Genomic DNA, 18,938 nt, shown 5'->3' on the forward strand with positions numbered 1-18,938 from the left:
TATGTGTGCGCTCGGTGCTCGACTTCTGTGTCTACGGACCGCCGGCGCCCAGTACCCATCTTACAATTTATTTATTTATTGCTTCTACATGTGAAGGCTCCGTAGCGGCGCTTAAGGAATCAATTGTTCGGACACAATCGTAGAGTCCTAGTCTTGCATTCTGTGTTTAATTTTGGCAAAAGAAAGGACAAGCCGCAATGCCGGCAGTGCATGCAAGGCATCGATTTACAACCGAATTGAAATTGCAATACGTCAACAAGATCACTCTGGCTTTAAGGTCACGAATGTCGCAAATTATCATCAGCAAAACAACGGTTATGCTTATTGAAATATATTAGTACGTCATGCACCGGCACATATGCCAAAGAAACGCGGTCGTTGAAATAAGGCAAAGCAATCATGCCTCTCATTTTAGAAAAAAAAAAAACATTCATTTTGAGCGCAGTATTCAAAAACCAGAACAGTAACAGCAAAGCTGGCCTGTTCGTGCTTGATATTTCTTGCTGTTTCGATTGCTTCAGGTGTCAATGGAAGGAGACGTGGAGGTGAACCTCATTCGCCTGAGAAACCCCTGGGGATGTTCTGAATGGAGCGGAGCTTGGTCGGACGAGTAAGCACTGGCCAGTTCTGAATTCGTGAAGGATAGGCACTTCAGCAAGACGCTTCGGCAGCTTGAATATGTCGCAGTCAGATTAGATCGCGTCATGTCACGTCGAACAGTATTTATTCACATCCAGTCAATGATTCGATGGCTTATGACAGTTATTTATGTCAAGTTTCGAAGTCTTTTCAGTCTCTCTAATGATAGAGATTCCTTTTAGTTCGATAGTGAATTTTCGCATTTTCGACGCTCGGGCTAGCACGCAACTTCGTTCTTGCAAACGGTGTGCACTCAAATTTCAGTTTATAACTTCTTCATATTCTGGCTCAGTAGTTACCAGGCAGTAAATTAATTCAATTGTCTTTAATCACAAAATTCACCGCTATGGCACTTCGTTGATCGGCGGTTGGGGAAAATTTGTGTCTGTGGCGTAGATAAGCTGGGGCAGCAGTTTTACAATGGGAGGAAAATTTCTATTAGTAATGCGCAGCTTCGAGCGTATTCAATTCAATTAAATTCGTTTATTTTCAGAGCGGTACAAATACAAACTCTGAATGGTCCCCTGGACTAAAAGTTATTGATCAATAACTTCGTTTTGGCCCTTCTCTCCAGGCTCGAGACAAAAATGCGGCGACTGTGCGAACGCTGCCACTAATTAAGAGCGTCCGGCTTAGAATGAATTCTCGATTTCGTGCGTCACAAGACAACATTACACGGATGTAACTGTATTTGCGTCTAAGGCATGTGAGAGCTGGAGACCCAGGACGTTTACGCACAAGCATGTCATTGAAACCCTCACACAAACTCAGAGTTTGATTCTTTCATATCAGAGTAATCAATGATCTCCCCCCCCCCCCTCCCCCATCCCACGCCCTGAACAATGTTCTTTTCACTTCTGACGACACCCGTGTGTTCGGTTCTTCCTGTTGCAGCTCTGAAGAGTGGAACAAGATCAGCGAACAAACTCGCCAAGAGTTGGGACTCGTAGTCAACGACGATGGAGAGTTTTGGTGAGTCGCCGTCGTACGTGGTTACCGAACAGTCTCGCTTTGACACGTATCAGGATACCATGCGTGTGAGCTGGAAGTCGAGCCTCTCGTGTAATCCTTGTAGGTCTGAGCCATGTCAGCACTGTCGTGAGATCCTTTTGTTGAATCAGTGAGTAGGCGCTAAATAATGTTTCATAAGTGATCACGTGGTTGGCTTTAGAGTGGATACAACTATTATAGCTGTCACTTCTAGACACCGAAGGAGGGGAAAAAGTGTGGAGAACTTTTCCATTTTTCGGTGTGTATTAAGAGTTGTCTCAAGCTTTGCCCCTTCAGCTTACTGCGTTTGGTGTAGATGCTGTTGCTGCTATCGCATTCGCCCTAGCTAGAGAGCCCATTATGGTAGACAAATTAAACGAGAATAGAACAATTCGAACGCGTAAACTAATGAATAGTGATGAGTTATGAACGCTAAATGTCTGCCCGGTTCATTGCCAGTTCCGGCGTTGACTGTCTTTGTTGGGTGAAAACTAATGGAGCCATTATTTGAAGTTTATCGTCTTATACTGCGGTGTTTTCGACTTTCTGTGTTCGTGTTTTTGTGTTATCCATTGTGGCCAATCTCGAATGTTCACATCCGCTTAGATAGCGTGATCAATGGAAGTCATCTTAATACTTAGAAAATGACACTGTGGAGTTGTGACAGCGGGGGAAGTTGCCCGAGAACAGGAAATGACTTCAAGAAAAATGAAGCCCTTAAGGTGCGTCAGACAGAAAATAGCTAGAATTGTAATCACGCCATCTAAACAACAACAAAATTAATGTTCACGAAATATGTGCTCCTGTGCTTCTCTGCGATCCTCTCATACTTGACAGCTAAACTGAGCGAAAAATAAATACCAAAAAACCATGCAACGCAGTTGTTGAAGCTCTAGGCTGCTGAGAATGACTACGGCGGGGTTCATAAAAAAAATGTGGCATGAAACTTTCCCGTTGATCCTAATCTGAGCGGAATTTTTAACGGCAACCCTATCATGTGATGTACTATCGGGGACAAAAGTTTGCTGGACGCGAGTTCTTGGAAAAATGTTTATTGTAGCTTCGCCTGACTACACAGTCGCCTGACATTGTTACCAGAGGAAGGAGCATTTGGGCCTTTGATGCCTTCACACAATACAAGGCGACTGGATAGCGAGATGGAGCTACAATAAACGTTTTTCCAATAACTCCTGTCCCGTAAACTTTTGTCCCCGATTGTACCGTGGCGACGTGGCGTACAATGGACGGCTGTTACCTATCGGTACCGCTGGTACAACCGAAGCAAGCGATGGCACTTGTAGGGAAGCGTGTGCAGTGTAACTCGGGTGTGGCCGCTTCAAAGTTCTGTCATCGGGCATCATCAGACAAGTGAAACTAGGCGAGTTCCTTGTTTTTACCACTTTCTACTGCATAAAGAGCCACAAAAGCGATCATGAAAATCTTTCTTGACACTTGGCATTTCTAATCGAGTAGCAAGAGATTGATTGGCAATATTGCTATAGATTGATTGACAGTATTGTATGAAGGCGCAAAGGTCAATGGAATATCTGAATAAACTACGGCAGTTTTTTATCCTATGAGTTAAATAAATGGTAAAAAAGGTTATCTTAGAGCGCATCTCTTAAGCCTGACCCGGATGGAGCGATTTCCTCACGCGAAAACATGCCGCGCGTGATGCGCACGTGGTCACGACACTGAACGGGCATCATCATAAGAGCAAGCAGCGGGCGCGAGAAGCGCTCATGACAGCTTCAAGGCCGCGCAAGGCTTTAGACGTCCGTTCCTGTATTTCGCATCGGTGATGATGGAGAAGAGGCAACAAGCAGAGCAAACAAGGAGCAAGGCAGAGGATGAAAGTACAGCTTTAGCAAAGCTAGCGCGAGGAGGAAAGCGAAGGAGGAGGGTACAGCGAGAAAAAGTAGAGCGCACATGGAAGTCATTAATTTACTGTAATCAAATTACACCCATCGGTTTCTTTTCGCGGTATTCCGTAAGGTACTGAATTTCTTTGCGGCAGTAATTTCGAAGCAATATTAATTAATTAATCATTTATTTATTTATTTATTTATTTATTTATTTATTTATTTATTTATTTATTTATTATACCCTCAGGGCCATTACGGCATTACAGAGGGGAGTGGTTACAAAAAATGAAATTTAACAAACCGGAGTTAATTAAACAGGCAAAGTACAAACATGATTACTTTCGAAATTAATTCTCCTAAAATACATCGTTTTTGTTTGAAGGTTTATTAAAACGAAATACAAATGAGCTGTAAGTTTCATAAAAAAGTTAGTACAGTAGGAGGTCCCAAAGTGAAAACTCTGGGGGACCTCCCATCAGGAATACATAAGAAAAGTGCACCAGTTTGGCAGGGGAGCTGGAACAAAAGTATACAATCAAGTTAAAAAGTCGGTGTCGGCAAAGCTTTGGTCTTCTCATATGCAAGGTCGGGCACTCGACATCACGAACGACACGTGGCAAGCCAGCACCAGTTAATAGATGGCCAGGTATAAAATAATTAAATGAAGACCGTGCGTCCGCGACTGCCTTTCTGTGTTGTCGGGTTGCCGTCTGGTCGCATACCAAAGATAGCCAGATATGCACGTTTTGGGAGCATCTCCCGAGCAGAACGATTTAAGCTGCGCTTATGCTCCGAAGCGGAAGATGGCGCATATCGGAATTCAAAACAAGCGAGGAGCGCGTGCTGAGGCAGTCCCATGGTTACGTCGGCCAAGCGCACAACTGTGCTAGGTTACGCTTGGCGCTTATAGGATGCCGGTAGAAGGTGGCAATGCGCATGGCGAGACCATTATCGAAAGCAGGCGGCCGGGGTCGATACCTGGGACCACCGAAGTGATAAATAACCGGCTTCGAAGACTGGGAACAGTGGAGACAACTTCGGGCACCGATGCGTTGGGTTCGCCGCTCGTTTCTGTCCCGAGTGCGGTGACAGTGAGGAGTCCTTAGCCACCCTTCAGGTTTCATCGCTTTGTTTGTTCGAGACGTCTCATCTTTGTAATAATCCGTGCTTTTGGAAAGAAGATAGAAGAGGGAATATGTGGGCGGGGCCGAATTTTGAGGGAAGAACAAATAATATGTGCGTCATGTTCAAAGATTGAATGTATTGTTTCTTTTACCGTGTGCTTTGGTTCTTTGCATCAAAAATAGATAGCAATTTAAGAGTAATTGCATTATTTTTGAAAGTAATTGTAATACAATGCCATTACTTTTTGTCAGTGGTAGTTCGCTATGTAATGGAATTACTTCCGCACGCATTTTAGAAGAGTAACCAGCAATGTAATTTAATTATTTTTAAAATCAATTTTGACATGTGCGAAGACATGATAGAGTGAGTGGCGGAATATGCCACGCTCGCTCTCTGGCGGCTGCTGCTTAAAGGAACCCGAAACACATTCTGAGCAGAGTCCATAAACTCTCTGAATCACTACAGTCTCGTCACGAACACCTGAGCCATATGATACACTGCTACACTCAACAAACAACCCACCATCGCTCGCGAAAGTTTGCGAGTCCTTTCCGACGACTTTTTATGCTTGCGCCCTCCTCCGTCGCGCGCTGCTGCGTAATTCTGTTGAGAGATGGCTATTGGTTACGTTCTTTCAGGCGTCACGCAGCTACCACAGCCGCGGCAAGTCAGCCGCTCTAGCGGGTCAGAAAGCTGTAGCTGCGTACTCCTGCCTTGCTGCGAGGCAGCGACTGCAGATGCAGAAGACGCTTGCACAAATTTCTTGAACTCAGTTCTATGTTTCTATGTTTTGTAAACATCTTGAGCGATGGCTGAGCATCCCATAGAGAAAAGATTAGTACTGCGCGAATGGGACAGAACAGGAGAACGAGGAACACAGACGACACACACATGCGCAGTGTTTTCGTCTGTGTTCCTTGTTCTCCTGCCCTGTCCCATTCGCGCAGTACTAATCTTTTCTGCAATGAACCAACTAGCCCGCAAGAACGTTCTACTTCATCCCATGAAGGCGTTCATGGCCAAAATGTGGGCATAATACTCAGTTTTGCCATCGTATCGTTCCGAAACTTCAAATTGAAGCCCAGGCATGTTCAGCTGTCGGTCTGTTATAGTCAGTGAACTGCAGCACCCCAGGCAGCTATCAGAGGCGCACTAATGCATTTCTTTTTCACATTCGACACAATCCTGAGACATCACTGCGGCGAGTGGTACGACAGTCAGCGAGCCCACAGATTTAGGGTCACGTCATTGTGGTGAATTTAGATGCATTGTCCCAGCGAGATCAGCAAGTGGTACGATATCAGAGCTCCGGTCATAAATGGGCCAAAATATGTTACTGAATTGAGCGATAGCCGCTGAACTCTATGAGAATGACGCACCGACGATCGTGTTTTTTGGCAGGATATCTGAGCCATGCTTTCTGGAGCACTTCGATCTGGTCGACTTCTGCCACCTGGACCCTGGATCCATGGTCGAGGAAGCAGAAGACGAAGGTGAAGGAAAAAAACACTGGGAAGTGGTGAAGTTCGAAGGCTCCTGGGTGCCCGGTTTCAACACTGCTGGATGGACTGAGGATAAGGGTACGTATGCGCCTAAGTACGTACGAAGTTATTGAAGTTATAAAAACTGGTATGGATATGAGTTACGTAGGGCTACAGACCCTCTATTTCTCTCCCTCCCCCCGCCCTCTCTCTCTCTTTCCATATATATATATATATATATATATATATATATATATATATATATATATATATATATATATATATATATATATCTATGACAGAAGCCAACAGCCACAGAAACCAAGGGGCACAGGGGATTTTTTTTTAAGTTATTTATTTTGTGGTGTTGATCAATTTAGAATATTACTGAATATGTTATCGTTTAAAGATAACTGATTAGAAAAGCAGAAGAAAAAACAACCACCTGCCGCCGGTGGGATACGAACCCACGACCTCCGAATTACGCGTCCGGTGCTCTACCTCTGAGCTACGGCGACGGCTGTCAATTCTGCTTTCGGGGGTTTTTATGTTTTACATGTAACCTAACCTTGAGAGTGTTCATCAGAGCCACCCACGTTCATAAGCGGCGGACGTAGAACGTCCTGAGTTTCCGCAGGTGTGACGTAGAACGTCATCGAACGGAGAGGGTGGAAGCTGCGTGAGAACCCTCTTATGCTTCCTAAGGCGTCAAGGCTGCCAGAATCGAGGCCCTCGCTAAGCAATTAAGCAAACAAGGGAAGGGGATGAGGGGCTCGTTATAAATATGACAGAAGCCAACAGCCACAGAAACCAAGGGGATTTTTTTTTAAGTTATTTATTTTGTGGTGTTGATCAATTTAGAATATTACTGAATATGTTATCGTTTAAAGATAACTGATTAGAAAAGCAGAAGAAAAAACAACCACCTGCCGCCGGTGGGATACGAACCCACGACCTCCGAATTACGCGTCCGGTGCTCTACCTCTGAGCTACGGCGACGGCTGTCAATTCTTCTGCTTTCGGGGGTTTTTATGTTTTACATGTAACCTAACCTTGAGAGTGTTCATCAGCGCCACCCACGTTCATAAGCGGCGGACGTAGAACGTCCTGAGTTTCCGCAGGTGTGACGTAGAACGTCATCGAACGGAGAGGGTGGAAGCTGCGTGAGAACCCTCTTATGCTTCCTATGGCGTCAAGTCTGCCAGAACCGAGGCCCTCGCTAAGCAATTAAGCAAACAAGGGAAGGGGAATGAGGGACCTCGTTATATATATGAGAAGCCAACAGCCACAGCAACCAAGGGACACAGGGGATTTTTAATTAATTAATTAATTTATTTTGTGGTTTTGATCAATTTAGAATATTAGTGAATATGTTATCGCTTAAAGCTAATTGATTAGAAAAGCAGAAGGTCGTGGGTTCGGTTCCCACCGGCGGCATGTGGTTGTTTTTTCTTGTGCTTTTCTGAGGATCGTGTGAGCCTTCGTTGGAATTGTAGATGTGTGGGAGACAGCGTCTGCCCGCTAGTTTTAACGGCGTGGCATTGTCTCCTCGTGGGCGCAGAAAAGTTCGCCACAAATCCGCAATACCTGGTGGAGCTGCGCGAGCCCGACGACGAAGAAGAGGACGGCGAATGCACGATGATCGTGGCGCTCCTTCAGCCGGGACGTCGTTACTTCACAGCGCCCGAAGACATGTGGCTCTCGATCGGCTTCTCTGTCTACAGGGTACTGTTTTTTTCTGTCTTGTTTGTATATGTGGCCGCAATTTGGTGTTCGTTTCGGCTTTCTTTTTACACATTTAGCCGGGAATAAGTGCGCAGATAACTAACTTACGATCAGCCAGCCGCAAATTATTCATGCGAAGAGATGGTCGCTTTCTCAACGCTCGAAAACAATAGGAAAGGTAGGCCTCGTCATCGCAGTGATTTATTCAAAAAATACCTTTCTATAATCGAAAGCCATACAGGGAAACCAGCTTTTCAGCAGTGAACGCGTAGGAATATTTCCACGTGGACTGGAAAGCGACGTGAAACCAACGTGAACACTATATACACACTCCACAGCCTTCGCTCAGGCTGCTGTTTGGGTGCAGTCAATTCCCTGCCCCAGTACTCATGCTTTTGCTGCGACATTTCTGAGTAACATCTTGAGTAACCCCGACTATGTCGAAAGTAGCTTCCAAGTTCTCTTCGCAAGATTATTTCACGCAATTTTCATTAATTCGCTTACATTCCAGCAGTTTCAAAAATATTATTTTCATCATTTTTTTCCTGTCCTGGTACTAATGTCGAGCGCAACGAGCTATGGAAAGAAAAATGATAGGTGTAGCGTTGAAAGACAAGAAGAGGGCAGAGTGGGTCACGGATCACACGCGGGTTAATGACATTCTAGTCGAGATCAAGAGGAAGAAGTGGGCTTGGGCAGGGCAGGCAAGACAACCGCTGTTCCTTGAGGGTAACGGTGTGGATTCCAAGAGAAGGCAAGCGTAGCAGGGGGCGGCAGAAAGCTAGGAGGGTGGATTAAATTAGCAAGTTTTCTGGTATAGGGTGGCCACGGCTAGCACCGGACAGGGTTAATAGGAGAGATATGGGAAAGATCTTTGTGCTGCAGTGAGCGCAGTCATGCTGCTGCTGATGATGATGATGACTGATGTTAGGCGGCATATAGCCTGACTGGTCTGCTGCTACCACGTGAAATGGTTTGGTTTGGTTTATGGGGTTTAACGTCCCAAAGCGACTAAGGCTATGAGAGACGCCGTAGTGGAGGGCTCCGGAAAGTTCGACCAGCTGGGGTTCTTTAACGTGCACTGACATCGCACAGTACACGGGCCTCTAGAATTTCTCCTCCAAAGAAATTCCAGCCACCGCGGCCGGGATCGAACCCGCGTCTTTCGGGTCAGCAGCCGAGCACCATAACCGCTGAGCCACCGCGGCGGCGCTACCACGTGAAATGTATACCTTGTTGTTAGGTTGAAGACCCCGACAGCAGCCCAGCCCCGCTGACAGGTCAGTACCTGACCGAGGACCAGCTTGTTTTTCAACCCGAGTACTTCCAGCCACAGCAGGAGGTGAGCCAGCGCCTGAAGCTCGCGCCGGGCACTTTCTGCATCATACCGTACACCTATGAGGAGCACGCGGCGGGAGACTTCCTGTTCAGAATCTACACCGAGAAAGAGAACTGCTGCAGGTACTCAGACGCGTGTTGTGAAGAATTATGACAAACTCAATAAGGCGACTGATGATTCGTCACGGTCTGCTTCATTAAGGACTCGTTGACGTAATGAAGTGCTGGCGATCAACTGACTGCTCGTATGAAGCGAAATAGACATGGACTACGCTGCAGCGTAGATTACCAAAATATTCCCATACCGGATTTCTGCTTTATAAATGCGGAAATCATCACTTCCTTTTTTTTTTTTTTTGCAGGAACCAAGGGCGTTGATTTAGTCAAGTGTGCGATGCTTGTTCAGTGGTATAATAGCATACACTGCAATCGATGTAGTCTTTAATGAGGCCACTCTGTGTTAAAGGTGCAGTGAAGAGGAATCTGAACTCGTCTTTTTGCCGCGGGAACTCAATCTACACGTTCCGAGCATTCTTAGAAACTTCAATTTATTGCCCTGTGAAGCCGATTTCCCTAGTTAAATCGGATTAACGTCCGGCTCCCGCTTTTTTTTTTTTTGAATTCTCCGCGTACGGTGGGCAGAGTCGACCAACGCGTGGAGTGCCTTTCAGCCAGCTGCGTGGAGGCTTGCCGCTCTGCTATTGGCGGAGTAATACGTAGTAATCCGTAATAGCAAATAATCGGCACGTATTTTTATTTCTGCGGGCTTATTTTGCAGCTATATTATCTGCGAATGAAGCTATTTATTCACAGAAACCTAAAAAACAAAATAAAATGAAAGCAAAGCCTCCACGGAGCTGGCTGAAAGGCGTTCCACGCGTTGGTCGACTTCGCCCACCGTAGGCGGAGAATTAAAAAAAAAAAGGCGGGAGCCGGACGTTAATCGGATTTAATTAGGGAAATCGGCCACACAAGGCAATAAGTCGAAGTTTCTAAGAATGCTCGGAACGTGTAGATCGAGTTTCCGCGCCAAAAAGACGAGTTCAGATTCCTCTTCACTGCAGCTTTGAGAAGCCAATTGAAATCTGGTTTAGTGTAATCGATTACGCGTCATGAAAATTTAAGGCACAGCAAGAAAAAAAACCAGAACAGCGAAATAGAAACGCGCAGAAACATGTGCAGCGCTCGATCTTTTGTATCCGCGCTGGCATGTCCTCCTGGTTTTTTTGTTTTTTTTTGACGCTGTCTTAAATTTGCATTTATAAAGCAAATCAAGCCAAATAATTAAGAAGAAACACTGTCAGCTTCGTGATTCACGGCATAATGGATGTTTAGACTCGCAGAGAACGGTCGACCTTGTCGCGTGGCGGCTTCATTCTTCAAATATATGACACCGTAAAAAATCACTAGTCTTGGGTGCCTTAACAGGAAAGGCACATTGTTCCTGTCAGCATACCACATCAAATTTTCTTTCATATGCGCTAGAAATAAAAACATTTAGCTGAACACGCTATGCGGAATCCATTACGCAGCAACCTATACTATGACGTTGTTTCAGAGTTTGCTTTGCTGCAACTGTGCGTTTTTTCTAAAAGAACTTCGACAAGCTTCCCCTCTGTCGAGGCCTTAATCGTTTCTTTTGCATTCTTTTTTCAGGGAGTACGATGAGGAAGTAACCATCTGCCGACTGTCATCCAAGGTTCGTGCCGCTAAGTTAACTCTCCTTGACGTGGACGCCGGGTCGAGCCCCGGCAACAGCTTTGCCCGTTCAGAAATAATTTGCGGTAATTTCACGGCAAGGACAAAGATTCCGACGCAGTAATTCTGGCAAACGAGACGGGTGCTGTACTAATTTACCACCGCTGCAGCACCGCAATTATGTGTAACGAGGTTGGTTCCTCACATATCGTTATATAATCCACTAGAAAATTGCAGCAAAAGTATCAGAATTAATTTCTTCTTAAGAACTTAAGCACGATCGCATTTACGCAGGTAAAAAAATTCTGTCAGTTCTTGCTGCAGGTCGTGCAGTGACTCTTCTTCTCTTTATAACAAAGCTTTGACGTGTGGTAAATGCAGGGGTGAATATATCACCCATTTTGTGGCCTGGGAAACGAACAAGCACACACGCACACATTTTACAGCCTCTGTCGGATTCCTCGAAGCCAAACTCGTACGTTGGAACAAAAAGCAGAACCGACAGTCCGGCTGACTGATGATGCCTGACTGGAGGTAAGGGCGCGTACCCCCTCTGTCAAAAGTAACCGAGCAACAGGTTTTTGCTTCTTAGCCGTATAACGGAGCCTTTGTGGCACCCTTCAGGGCCAAAAGATGTCGGAACGTGAGGACAAGGGTTCACCTTACTCTACACAAATCCATAGCTTAAGGGCTGCCATACGTGCTTCGCTACGCTGCTAAGAAACGAACCACCTGTGTCCGGTTACTTTTGACAAAGACTGTACGTTGGCTGGGAACAGCAATAGCCCTTAATAGTGGAAGCGCGCATTTTACTAGCTATGGAAAACTTTCTTAAGAGTAATGACTGCTTTCCCAGGGCGCAAAGCGGCCAGCCGACACTGTTAACGGTGAGGCTGACGATGGTTGTGAAGATGAGGGCGGTGACGACGAGGACGAAGATGAAGTAGGGGAAGACGTCAAAGAGGCCTTCGATCTGGTGGCCAGCAACGGCACCGTCGACTGCTACTCGCTCCAGACTCTGCTAGAAAATCTGACCGAGGAAAGTACGTTCGCAGCAGCTACTCCTTTAGTTTGAATGGCGCGCCTAGTAGTGTACATTATTATTAGGTAGGAATCTCATTAATTCCAACTAGCATATTTCTTATAATCGGCTTATTTGAACGAACGTTCTTAATATGTAAACATGTAACTTTTTTTTTCAATAACAGGTCCTGTTAATTTGGACTCGTCATAGTTCCAAAAAATTTCCGGTCGAATTTGAGTTCGAGTTCTGGACAGTCGAGTGTAACGCTTAAATTTCTGCTTAAAAGTAGGAGCATGGATTTGTCTGGTTTCACGGGGACAGAGCACATTCCTACTGGAGCAACCTAAAGGAGCGCGAAATCAATTTTTGAGACAGAAGAATACAGGAGTGTGGCGATAAAAAGGAAGCAGGTAACCAAAAGAAAAGTGACAGTTTTTGGCTCCAAGTTTTCGAGTTTTCTACAGCAGCGAGATGCTTGGCGTAGCCTAAGCAGGAGGGTGTGCCACATTCGGTTGTGCTTCGAGCCTCAACGACTGCGTGTGGAGTTCTGAGGGGAAAAATTATCGGGGACACAATTGTGGTTTCAGATGGAAATGCCCTGGAGTTCTCCCTGGATATGTGCCGAAGCATGATTGCACTCATGGATGTATCCTTGGTGACTTTTGTTTGTTCTCTTGTTGTATGTTGGCATCCATAAACAGAGCGCGGGCGACGGTCAGCATAGACGAGTTAGTAAGCCAGTAGGTCAGACGGTAACTCAGCATCCTTGTGTTTCATTTAATGTAACAAAAGGAATTCGCATCTATACCTAAGATTGTAAGCTGTCTGCAGTTTTAGGGATCTATATACCAGTAAATGAGCTTCCCATTTTAAATATTGAGGAATAGCGTCCTTAGAAGTTTTTTCCGGCCTTTCTTCACTCAGATATACGAAGAAATGAAAAGAAAAGATAACGTTCATTGGTCGTTTTACTCAATTCTCGAGAAGAAAGAGACAGAGGTGTGCACCCAGCGTAGTGTTTTTCATCTTTTATACTTGTAAACATGGAACTCACACCAGACTAATAGAAACTCATGCTTATTAGGTTTTGTGTGCAAAATTTGTTACCTGCACCGCTGCACAGATCGCCAGTCTCTGCTGGGTGCGTGCTACGGTGATGAACCCGTCTTCATTCAAGCTGATCCGAGAAATCAATGTACGATGATGACAAGGCCTCTGAATGGATAAAAAAGCTCCCACTTTCGTATATTAGGCTGCAGTTTTGTTTAGTTACGGAATCATAGGGATTGCGTAATGTAGATATTTTCTATTCAAACTCTACTTTGTCCAAAGCAAGCACAAGAAGAAAGATCTGAATTGTGATTTTTCGTTAAAATCGTGGCTTTTTGCGGAAGGAGGAACTAATGAAGACAACGAATATTCGCTGAGCATACGCTGACTGTCAGTCATGGTTGGTCGATGTGTTGGAAGCGTTGTGTCCCTTAACTTTCTTTGGTCAGAGCAATTACAGTGGAACACTTACTCTGCGAGAGTTCGACCGACTTCACAAGCTAATTATTAGATGGGAGGTAAGTGCTTTTATGTCTCAGCAATGTGACCGAGAAAGCAAGAGCGATTGATGTGATGAAAACTGTAAGCTGAATGCTCCGAAAGAGTAAGCAGGGGACATTGCAGGAACACAAACGATTAGACGTGCTAAAAGGAAAATTTCACAGGCGCCACAATAATGAGGTACAAACACCATGAGTCAATGTATACGAGTAGCAAGCCCAATAATAAAGTATTTATAAACGGTTCCGTAACTACTTTATGGTAACCTAAAACAGTGGAAACAGGTGCCAGAACAAACTCTTCATTCCATCTCTCACTGAATGGTGCTTGGCACGGTTAATATTTTGCAACAGGGAGCAAGAGCTTATCACATTTCTGACGTAATGAACTGTATCGAAATTTTCTTCCGGTGTTCTAGCAGCGTTCTTTCTTCTATGACAGGAAGCCTTCAGCGGTCACGATAAAGACTCCTCTGGAGAGCTGAGCACGTACGAGCTACGAAAAGCACTGCGAAGTGCAGGTGAGAGCATTTGCAAATATCTAGATGTTCCAGGCGACCACTTTCGCAAGATTTGAACACTTGTTGCAATGTTGGGCTCTAAATTTTATAGTAATCCGGAGTTGGGCTAGCTGGTGAATCGCAAACACAACCGAAAACCACGGGCAAACAGGACGAGAGACGATAAACACAGGGCGCTGACGCTGACTGGAATGGGGGGGTAACTAATCGAGAACCATGGCTTGAGAAACTTTCGTCAGGGTGGCGGCCGCGTGAACTTGCCCGTGCGAAATGGAAAGCGAGACAAGAGGAGTGGTTGTGGGGGATAGAAAGGGGCACAATGGCGTCCGATAAGGAAAGTCAGGGGTGGTTACCAAGGAAGTCGTGTCAGCCTTAGTGCTGCTGCCTTTGGTTGCCATGCGATGAGGCGGCCCCTTGGTGCGTCAAGCTCTTGCTATCGACTGCGATATACGCGGCGTGCTTCAGCGGAGATGCCCTCTCGTACGGTACCTGCACGCTGCGGCTTATTAAACAGTGCCGTAGTATGCCGCCTCGCCCTGCTTTTCTGTGAAAAAACAATCCTAGCGAAAATATGCGTCACGAGCGATTCTGTGCCGACCGCTGGAGCGTACCGCCACTGAGGATCGAGCGCCCGTACGCGGCTCGACACGTGTTTCTCCCGCCCGTAGCCTGCTCCCAATAATCTCAGCCCTCCGTTACCGACAAGCAGATTGTTTTATTCCCTTAAATCTTGTTAGTGTACCTCAGAGCTGGAGCAAAGGGAGTACTATTTTCGCGACCGCGGTGGTCCAGCTGAAGCGGAGGGTACCAAGTCAGTGCGCTTCCTGGGGCAAAAACAGATTACTCGGGACAAACAATGTGCCGAACCGGAATAGGCCAGAGGTAATCTCATTGCTTATCGCGGAGGGATTTCATGGCGATGAGCGAAATGTTTTGGGAAGGCAGTAACTAGAGACAAGCCAAGCGACTGGGGCAAAACAATTTGCGTGGCGGCGCCTCTAGTCACTTGTCGCCGTCGCCTGAGCATTGACACAAAATTTCGCATACATATGCTGCTCAGCCTTTGTTTTTTGGGCGGAAACCGGGCGGGACGGCCGGTTTCTTGGGCCATTGAACCCTGTCTCATATCCTGTGTTCATCGTTTCTTTCTTGTCCCTTTTCTACGCGCTGTTTTCCGTCATGTCTAAACTTTTAGTGAAACGTAACCACGCTTCAATGAGGCGTGCATACATTGGAAGAGACTAATGTTAGGGTACACGTATACTCAGCGCAGTGCAATAGTGCCGCTTTAGGAAGTATTCACGCGGAAGACTCTGACGGTGATGGAAATGTAAAGGAGATTAACGACATAACTGACCTGTCAAACTCCGCCTCTGTTCCTGAATTCACAATCCACACGGGAAGCTGGGTACCGCCGACAGGTACCCAGACGATCGAAGCGTGGGAAATTAGGAGGCAGAGCGGGGAAGGTGAAAGGGGAATTAAAGAAGGGACCTGAAGGTCCGCTGCCATGCTGAAGGAGGTGGGCTGTGCCGGCCGGAAGACAGCGGAGGCAAAAAAACGAAACGAGAGTGGGCAAAGAGAGCATATCAGATAAGAGAGTTAAAAGACAGGGCTGATAAGATAGAAAAGAAACCCAAACAAGGAAAATAAACTGGTATAGATGGTACCTAAGTAGCACGGATAATCGGACCAATACTGCAAACAGATGGTTTCTCTCTTGTCCTTTGGAGGACCAGTATCTTCCAGTACGTTCCCACTATTGGGCCAATTACCCACATCCTATAGTACCGACAGCGAATTCAGCTTCGGTGGCATATGCAGGGCTCGTCGCGCGTGCGTGGTGGTCCGCTTGACGCAGACCGCTTCTGTATCTCCAGTAATTGTCATGGTGTAGTCTACCCGGCCGAGCATGTCCTCTTCACTTCCATTCGTGGCAGGCTGCCTCCTCTCGATACCACTTTGGCAGAGAGAACACGCATTTATAACGGAACTCGGCGAGCGTTAGCGCAGTATTGTTTCAATACAACACCAAAAGTAAAATTTGAAGTCATGGGTACGTACCAAGCAGCCCGAGCTCTCTCAAAATGCCAAAATGCATCACTCTAAACAGAAAGGAGTAAAAAGGGAGTAAAGTTGTCCCCTAGCGCGCACGCTTTTGTATAGAGGAGTGTGCTAGAGGACAACTTTACTCCATTTTTTACTCCCATACAGGTGTATTGGTGTTTAGAGTGGGGTGCCAGTGTACCGGATGTTGCCGCGTTGACGCTGCAATAGGCCCCGATTACACAGTGGAACACGTGTATCAAAATTCTAGAAAGAGAGTTCGAAGCACGAACGCACAGAAGAGCTCTGATTCGTGGAGAGTCATTTAGCATATGCAGTGCCCCTGTATGATCGCCTTGTGTAATACTCTGGCCCTCTCTTTTTTGTTTTTCAATAGATTGCCCCGGAGGCTTGTAGACACAACATCTACAACATTTCTTTCTTTCTTTCTTTCTTTCTTTCTTTCTTTCTTTCTTTCTTTCTTTCTTTCTTTCTTTCTTTCTTTCTTTCTTTCTTTCTTTCTTTCTTTCTTTCTTTCTTTCTTTCTTTCTTTCTTTCTTTCTTTCTTTCTTTCTTTCTTTCTTTCTTTCTTTCTTTCTTTCTTTCTTTCTTTCTTTCTTTCTTTCTTTCTTTCTTTCTTCCTTTCTTTCTTTCTTTCTTTCTTTCTTTCTTTCTTTTTTTCTTTCTTTCTTTCTTTCTTTCTTTCTTTCTTTCTTTCTTTCTTTCTTCCTTTCTTTCTTTCTTTCTTTCTTTCTTTCTCTCTTTCTTTTTTTCTTTCCTTCTTCCTTTCTCTCTTTCTTTCTCTCTTTCTTTCTTCCTTTCTTTCTTCCTTCCTTCCTTTCTTTCTTTCTTTCTTTTCTTTCTTTCTTTCTTTCTTTCTTTCTTTCTTTCTTCCTTCCTTTCTTTCTTTCTTTCTTTCTTTCTTTCTTTTTATTTGTTGCTTAGACGTTTGCCTAAGAAGGGGCTGAGGCTAAAGGCACAAAGTTGCCTGAGAGGGCCTCAGCTCCCTACTGCATGACAAACAAACATAAAAATTACAAATGATAGAAGTCCGGCGGGCCGGTACAAAATAGTATCGTTGATAAGGAAGAAGAAAAAAAAAACAAAATTAAAAGAAGTAGGCACAAAAGTAAGCGTTATACAGAGGAAAATACATACGGAAGAAAATACATACAGAGGAAAATACATACGCACTCAGCAAAAAAGGCAGAAGCGCTTGACAAAAACTTGCATCATAAATGTACGATGAGTATATAAATAAGAAACAAAGACCAAGACATACATCAAGCACTACATCAAATAACAAAGTTCTACTTAAGGCTTATTCTAGCCTACTGAAAAACAAGGCATTATAGACATATAGGCACAAACAAGAGTACAGAGATGCGAACAGAGAATCATTAACTGTGAAGAAAAAAAAAACGGACTACAACATGCCTGCGTGAGAAATTTTAGCGATTGCTATAGGTGGCATTGCTACAGAGAAGAGCTCCCTTACACTCATTTTTGAAAGTGGAGAAGGGTTTACTGTAATTAATATTTATATCCCTTCTATTTAGAATTCTGATAACTTGAAAAGGCAGTGGATGACGACCATAATTTGTCCTTATCCTCGGCAATGTATAAGCCTCGCCGCTCGGCACTGCGTACGTCGGCTTTGTTGAAACTCCTGCTTTCCCTCAACCTGCCGCAGGTTACAGGGTGAACCGGCACGTGCTGAAGGCTCTCGTCCTGCGCTACGGCCACGACCGCAAGATCAGCCTCTCCGACTTCATCGCCTGTGCCGTCAAGCTCATGTGCATGATAGGTTGGTATGGCATGGGTCTACTTGCTGGCACTTGTCCGGAAAAAAGGCCGATCATTCAGTTTGTAATTTGTAGCCATCCGTCTCTAAGTATAGTTTGCGTAGCAAAAAAAAACAATTTGTTCAACTACGCAACGGGCTTTATGAAAAGCGCTAAGGGCAAAATAAACACCACATTTAATGGTTCAAGACTGTTCGCGGGCTAAAAAAAAAAAGGGGGTGGGGGGGGGGGGGGGGGGTTGTGGATCACGCCGTATAGAGGAAGGTTCCGAAATAAATTCAAGCACAAAACCAGCTCTGAATTTATTATCCGGCGAAGTGCGACCACCAAAGTAGTAATCGGAGGTGGTCACAAAAGTCTGTTGTGAAGAGTCTTCGTGTAAAGCCTGGTCTTAAGACGAGAAAAAGCTTTCTCCAGAAACAACGTATGAGCGAAGTTTTGTACAGTTTCGATGCGGCCTGAAGCCTGGGCCTCGGTGATTTATACTCTCAGTCATGGTTTTTTTTTTTTTATTCTGGCAGATATTTACTGCGACTTGGATCTGAACAAGGAAAATGCGATTGTACTCAGTCGCAACGAGGTAAATATTCTCTCCTAAGCGAAACCCACACCAATCACTGCTATTCATCTGAAGAGCATGTATTCTTATTCTCTGTTTTTTTTTTGTTTTTGCAGTGGCTCAAGTACACAATGTACTGCTGACCGACATCATCTCAATGGACATCTGCAATGGATGCTCCGGGAAGATCAGGAACATTGGTTTCTGTGATAGCTTCAACACCTGATAACAAATAAAGCGTTATCCTTTCGATCACATTACATCCTCCGATGCAACGTGATATCCATCCCCTATGAAAATGCGAGCTAGCTGGGCCTCCGTCGTGACAGTTACTGATGGTACGGGAGTCGGCTGTACACGGAAGTCGATCGTGCCTGAAAACCGTCAATGCTTCACTTTTTTTTTCAAGGCCGGTTCAAGTCTGTGTCTTCTTGCGGTACAAGGCTGCGCTAGGAGCGCGCTACACGTGTTCATGATAACTGCGTTGGCGACGGCAAATTTCATAAACAAAAACAATGGTGGCTGAAAGACGATGGGGAAAGATTACTCGCGTTACCAGGCTTCTTTTACAC

At 45.2% G+C, this 18,938-nt stretch overlaps 1 protein-coding gene across 1 annotated transcript in view; it reads left to right on the forward strand.

The window, feature by feature from the left end:
* The window catches only part of LOC149363269 (calpain-A-like), a 33,337-nt gene extending 14,764 nt beyond the window's left edge, over nucleotides 1-18,573 (forward strand). The window contains exons 7-19 of the mRNA XM_089573423.1: nucleotides 522-610; nucleotides 1,534-1,611; nucleotides 6,021-6,199; nucleotides 7,662-7,825; nucleotides 9,069-9,286; nucleotides 10,820-10,862; nucleotides 11,718-11,904; nucleotides 12,473-12,531; nucleotides 13,385-13,453; nucleotides 13,878-13,956; nucleotides 17,696-17,809; nucleotides 18,329-18,387; nucleotides 18,483-18,573. Of these exons, the coding sequence (XP_089429549.1) occupies nucleotides 522-610; nucleotides 1,534-1,611; nucleotides 6,021-6,199; nucleotides 7,662-7,825; nucleotides 9,069-9,286; nucleotides 10,820-10,862; nucleotides 11,718-11,904; nucleotides 12,473-12,531; nucleotides 13,385-13,453; nucleotides 13,878-13,956; nucleotides 17,696-17,809; nucleotides 18,329-18,387; nucleotides 18,483-18,509 (1,365 nt within the window). The 3' untranslated portion in view covers nucleotides 18,510-18,573. The remainder of the gene's footprint in view (nucleotides 1-521; nucleotides 611-1,533; nucleotides 1,612-6,020; nucleotides 6,200-7,661; nucleotides 7,826-9,068; nucleotides 9,287-10,819; nucleotides 10,863-11,717; nucleotides 11,905-12,472; nucleotides 12,532-13,384; nucleotides 13,454-13,877; nucleotides 13,957-17,695; nucleotides 17,810-18,328; nucleotides 18,388-18,482) is intronic.
* Nucleotides 18,574-18,938: the final 365 nt, after the last annotated feature.

Source organism: Amblyomma mixtum, chromosome 2 (genome assembly GCF_055824585.1).
Source record: "Amblyomma mixtum isolate Tamu chromosome 2, ASM5582458v1, whole genome shotgun sequence".
NCBI classification, from domain to species: domain Eukaryota; kingdom Metazoa; phylum Arthropoda; class Arachnida; order Ixodida; family Ixodidae; genus Amblyomma; species Amblyomma mixtum.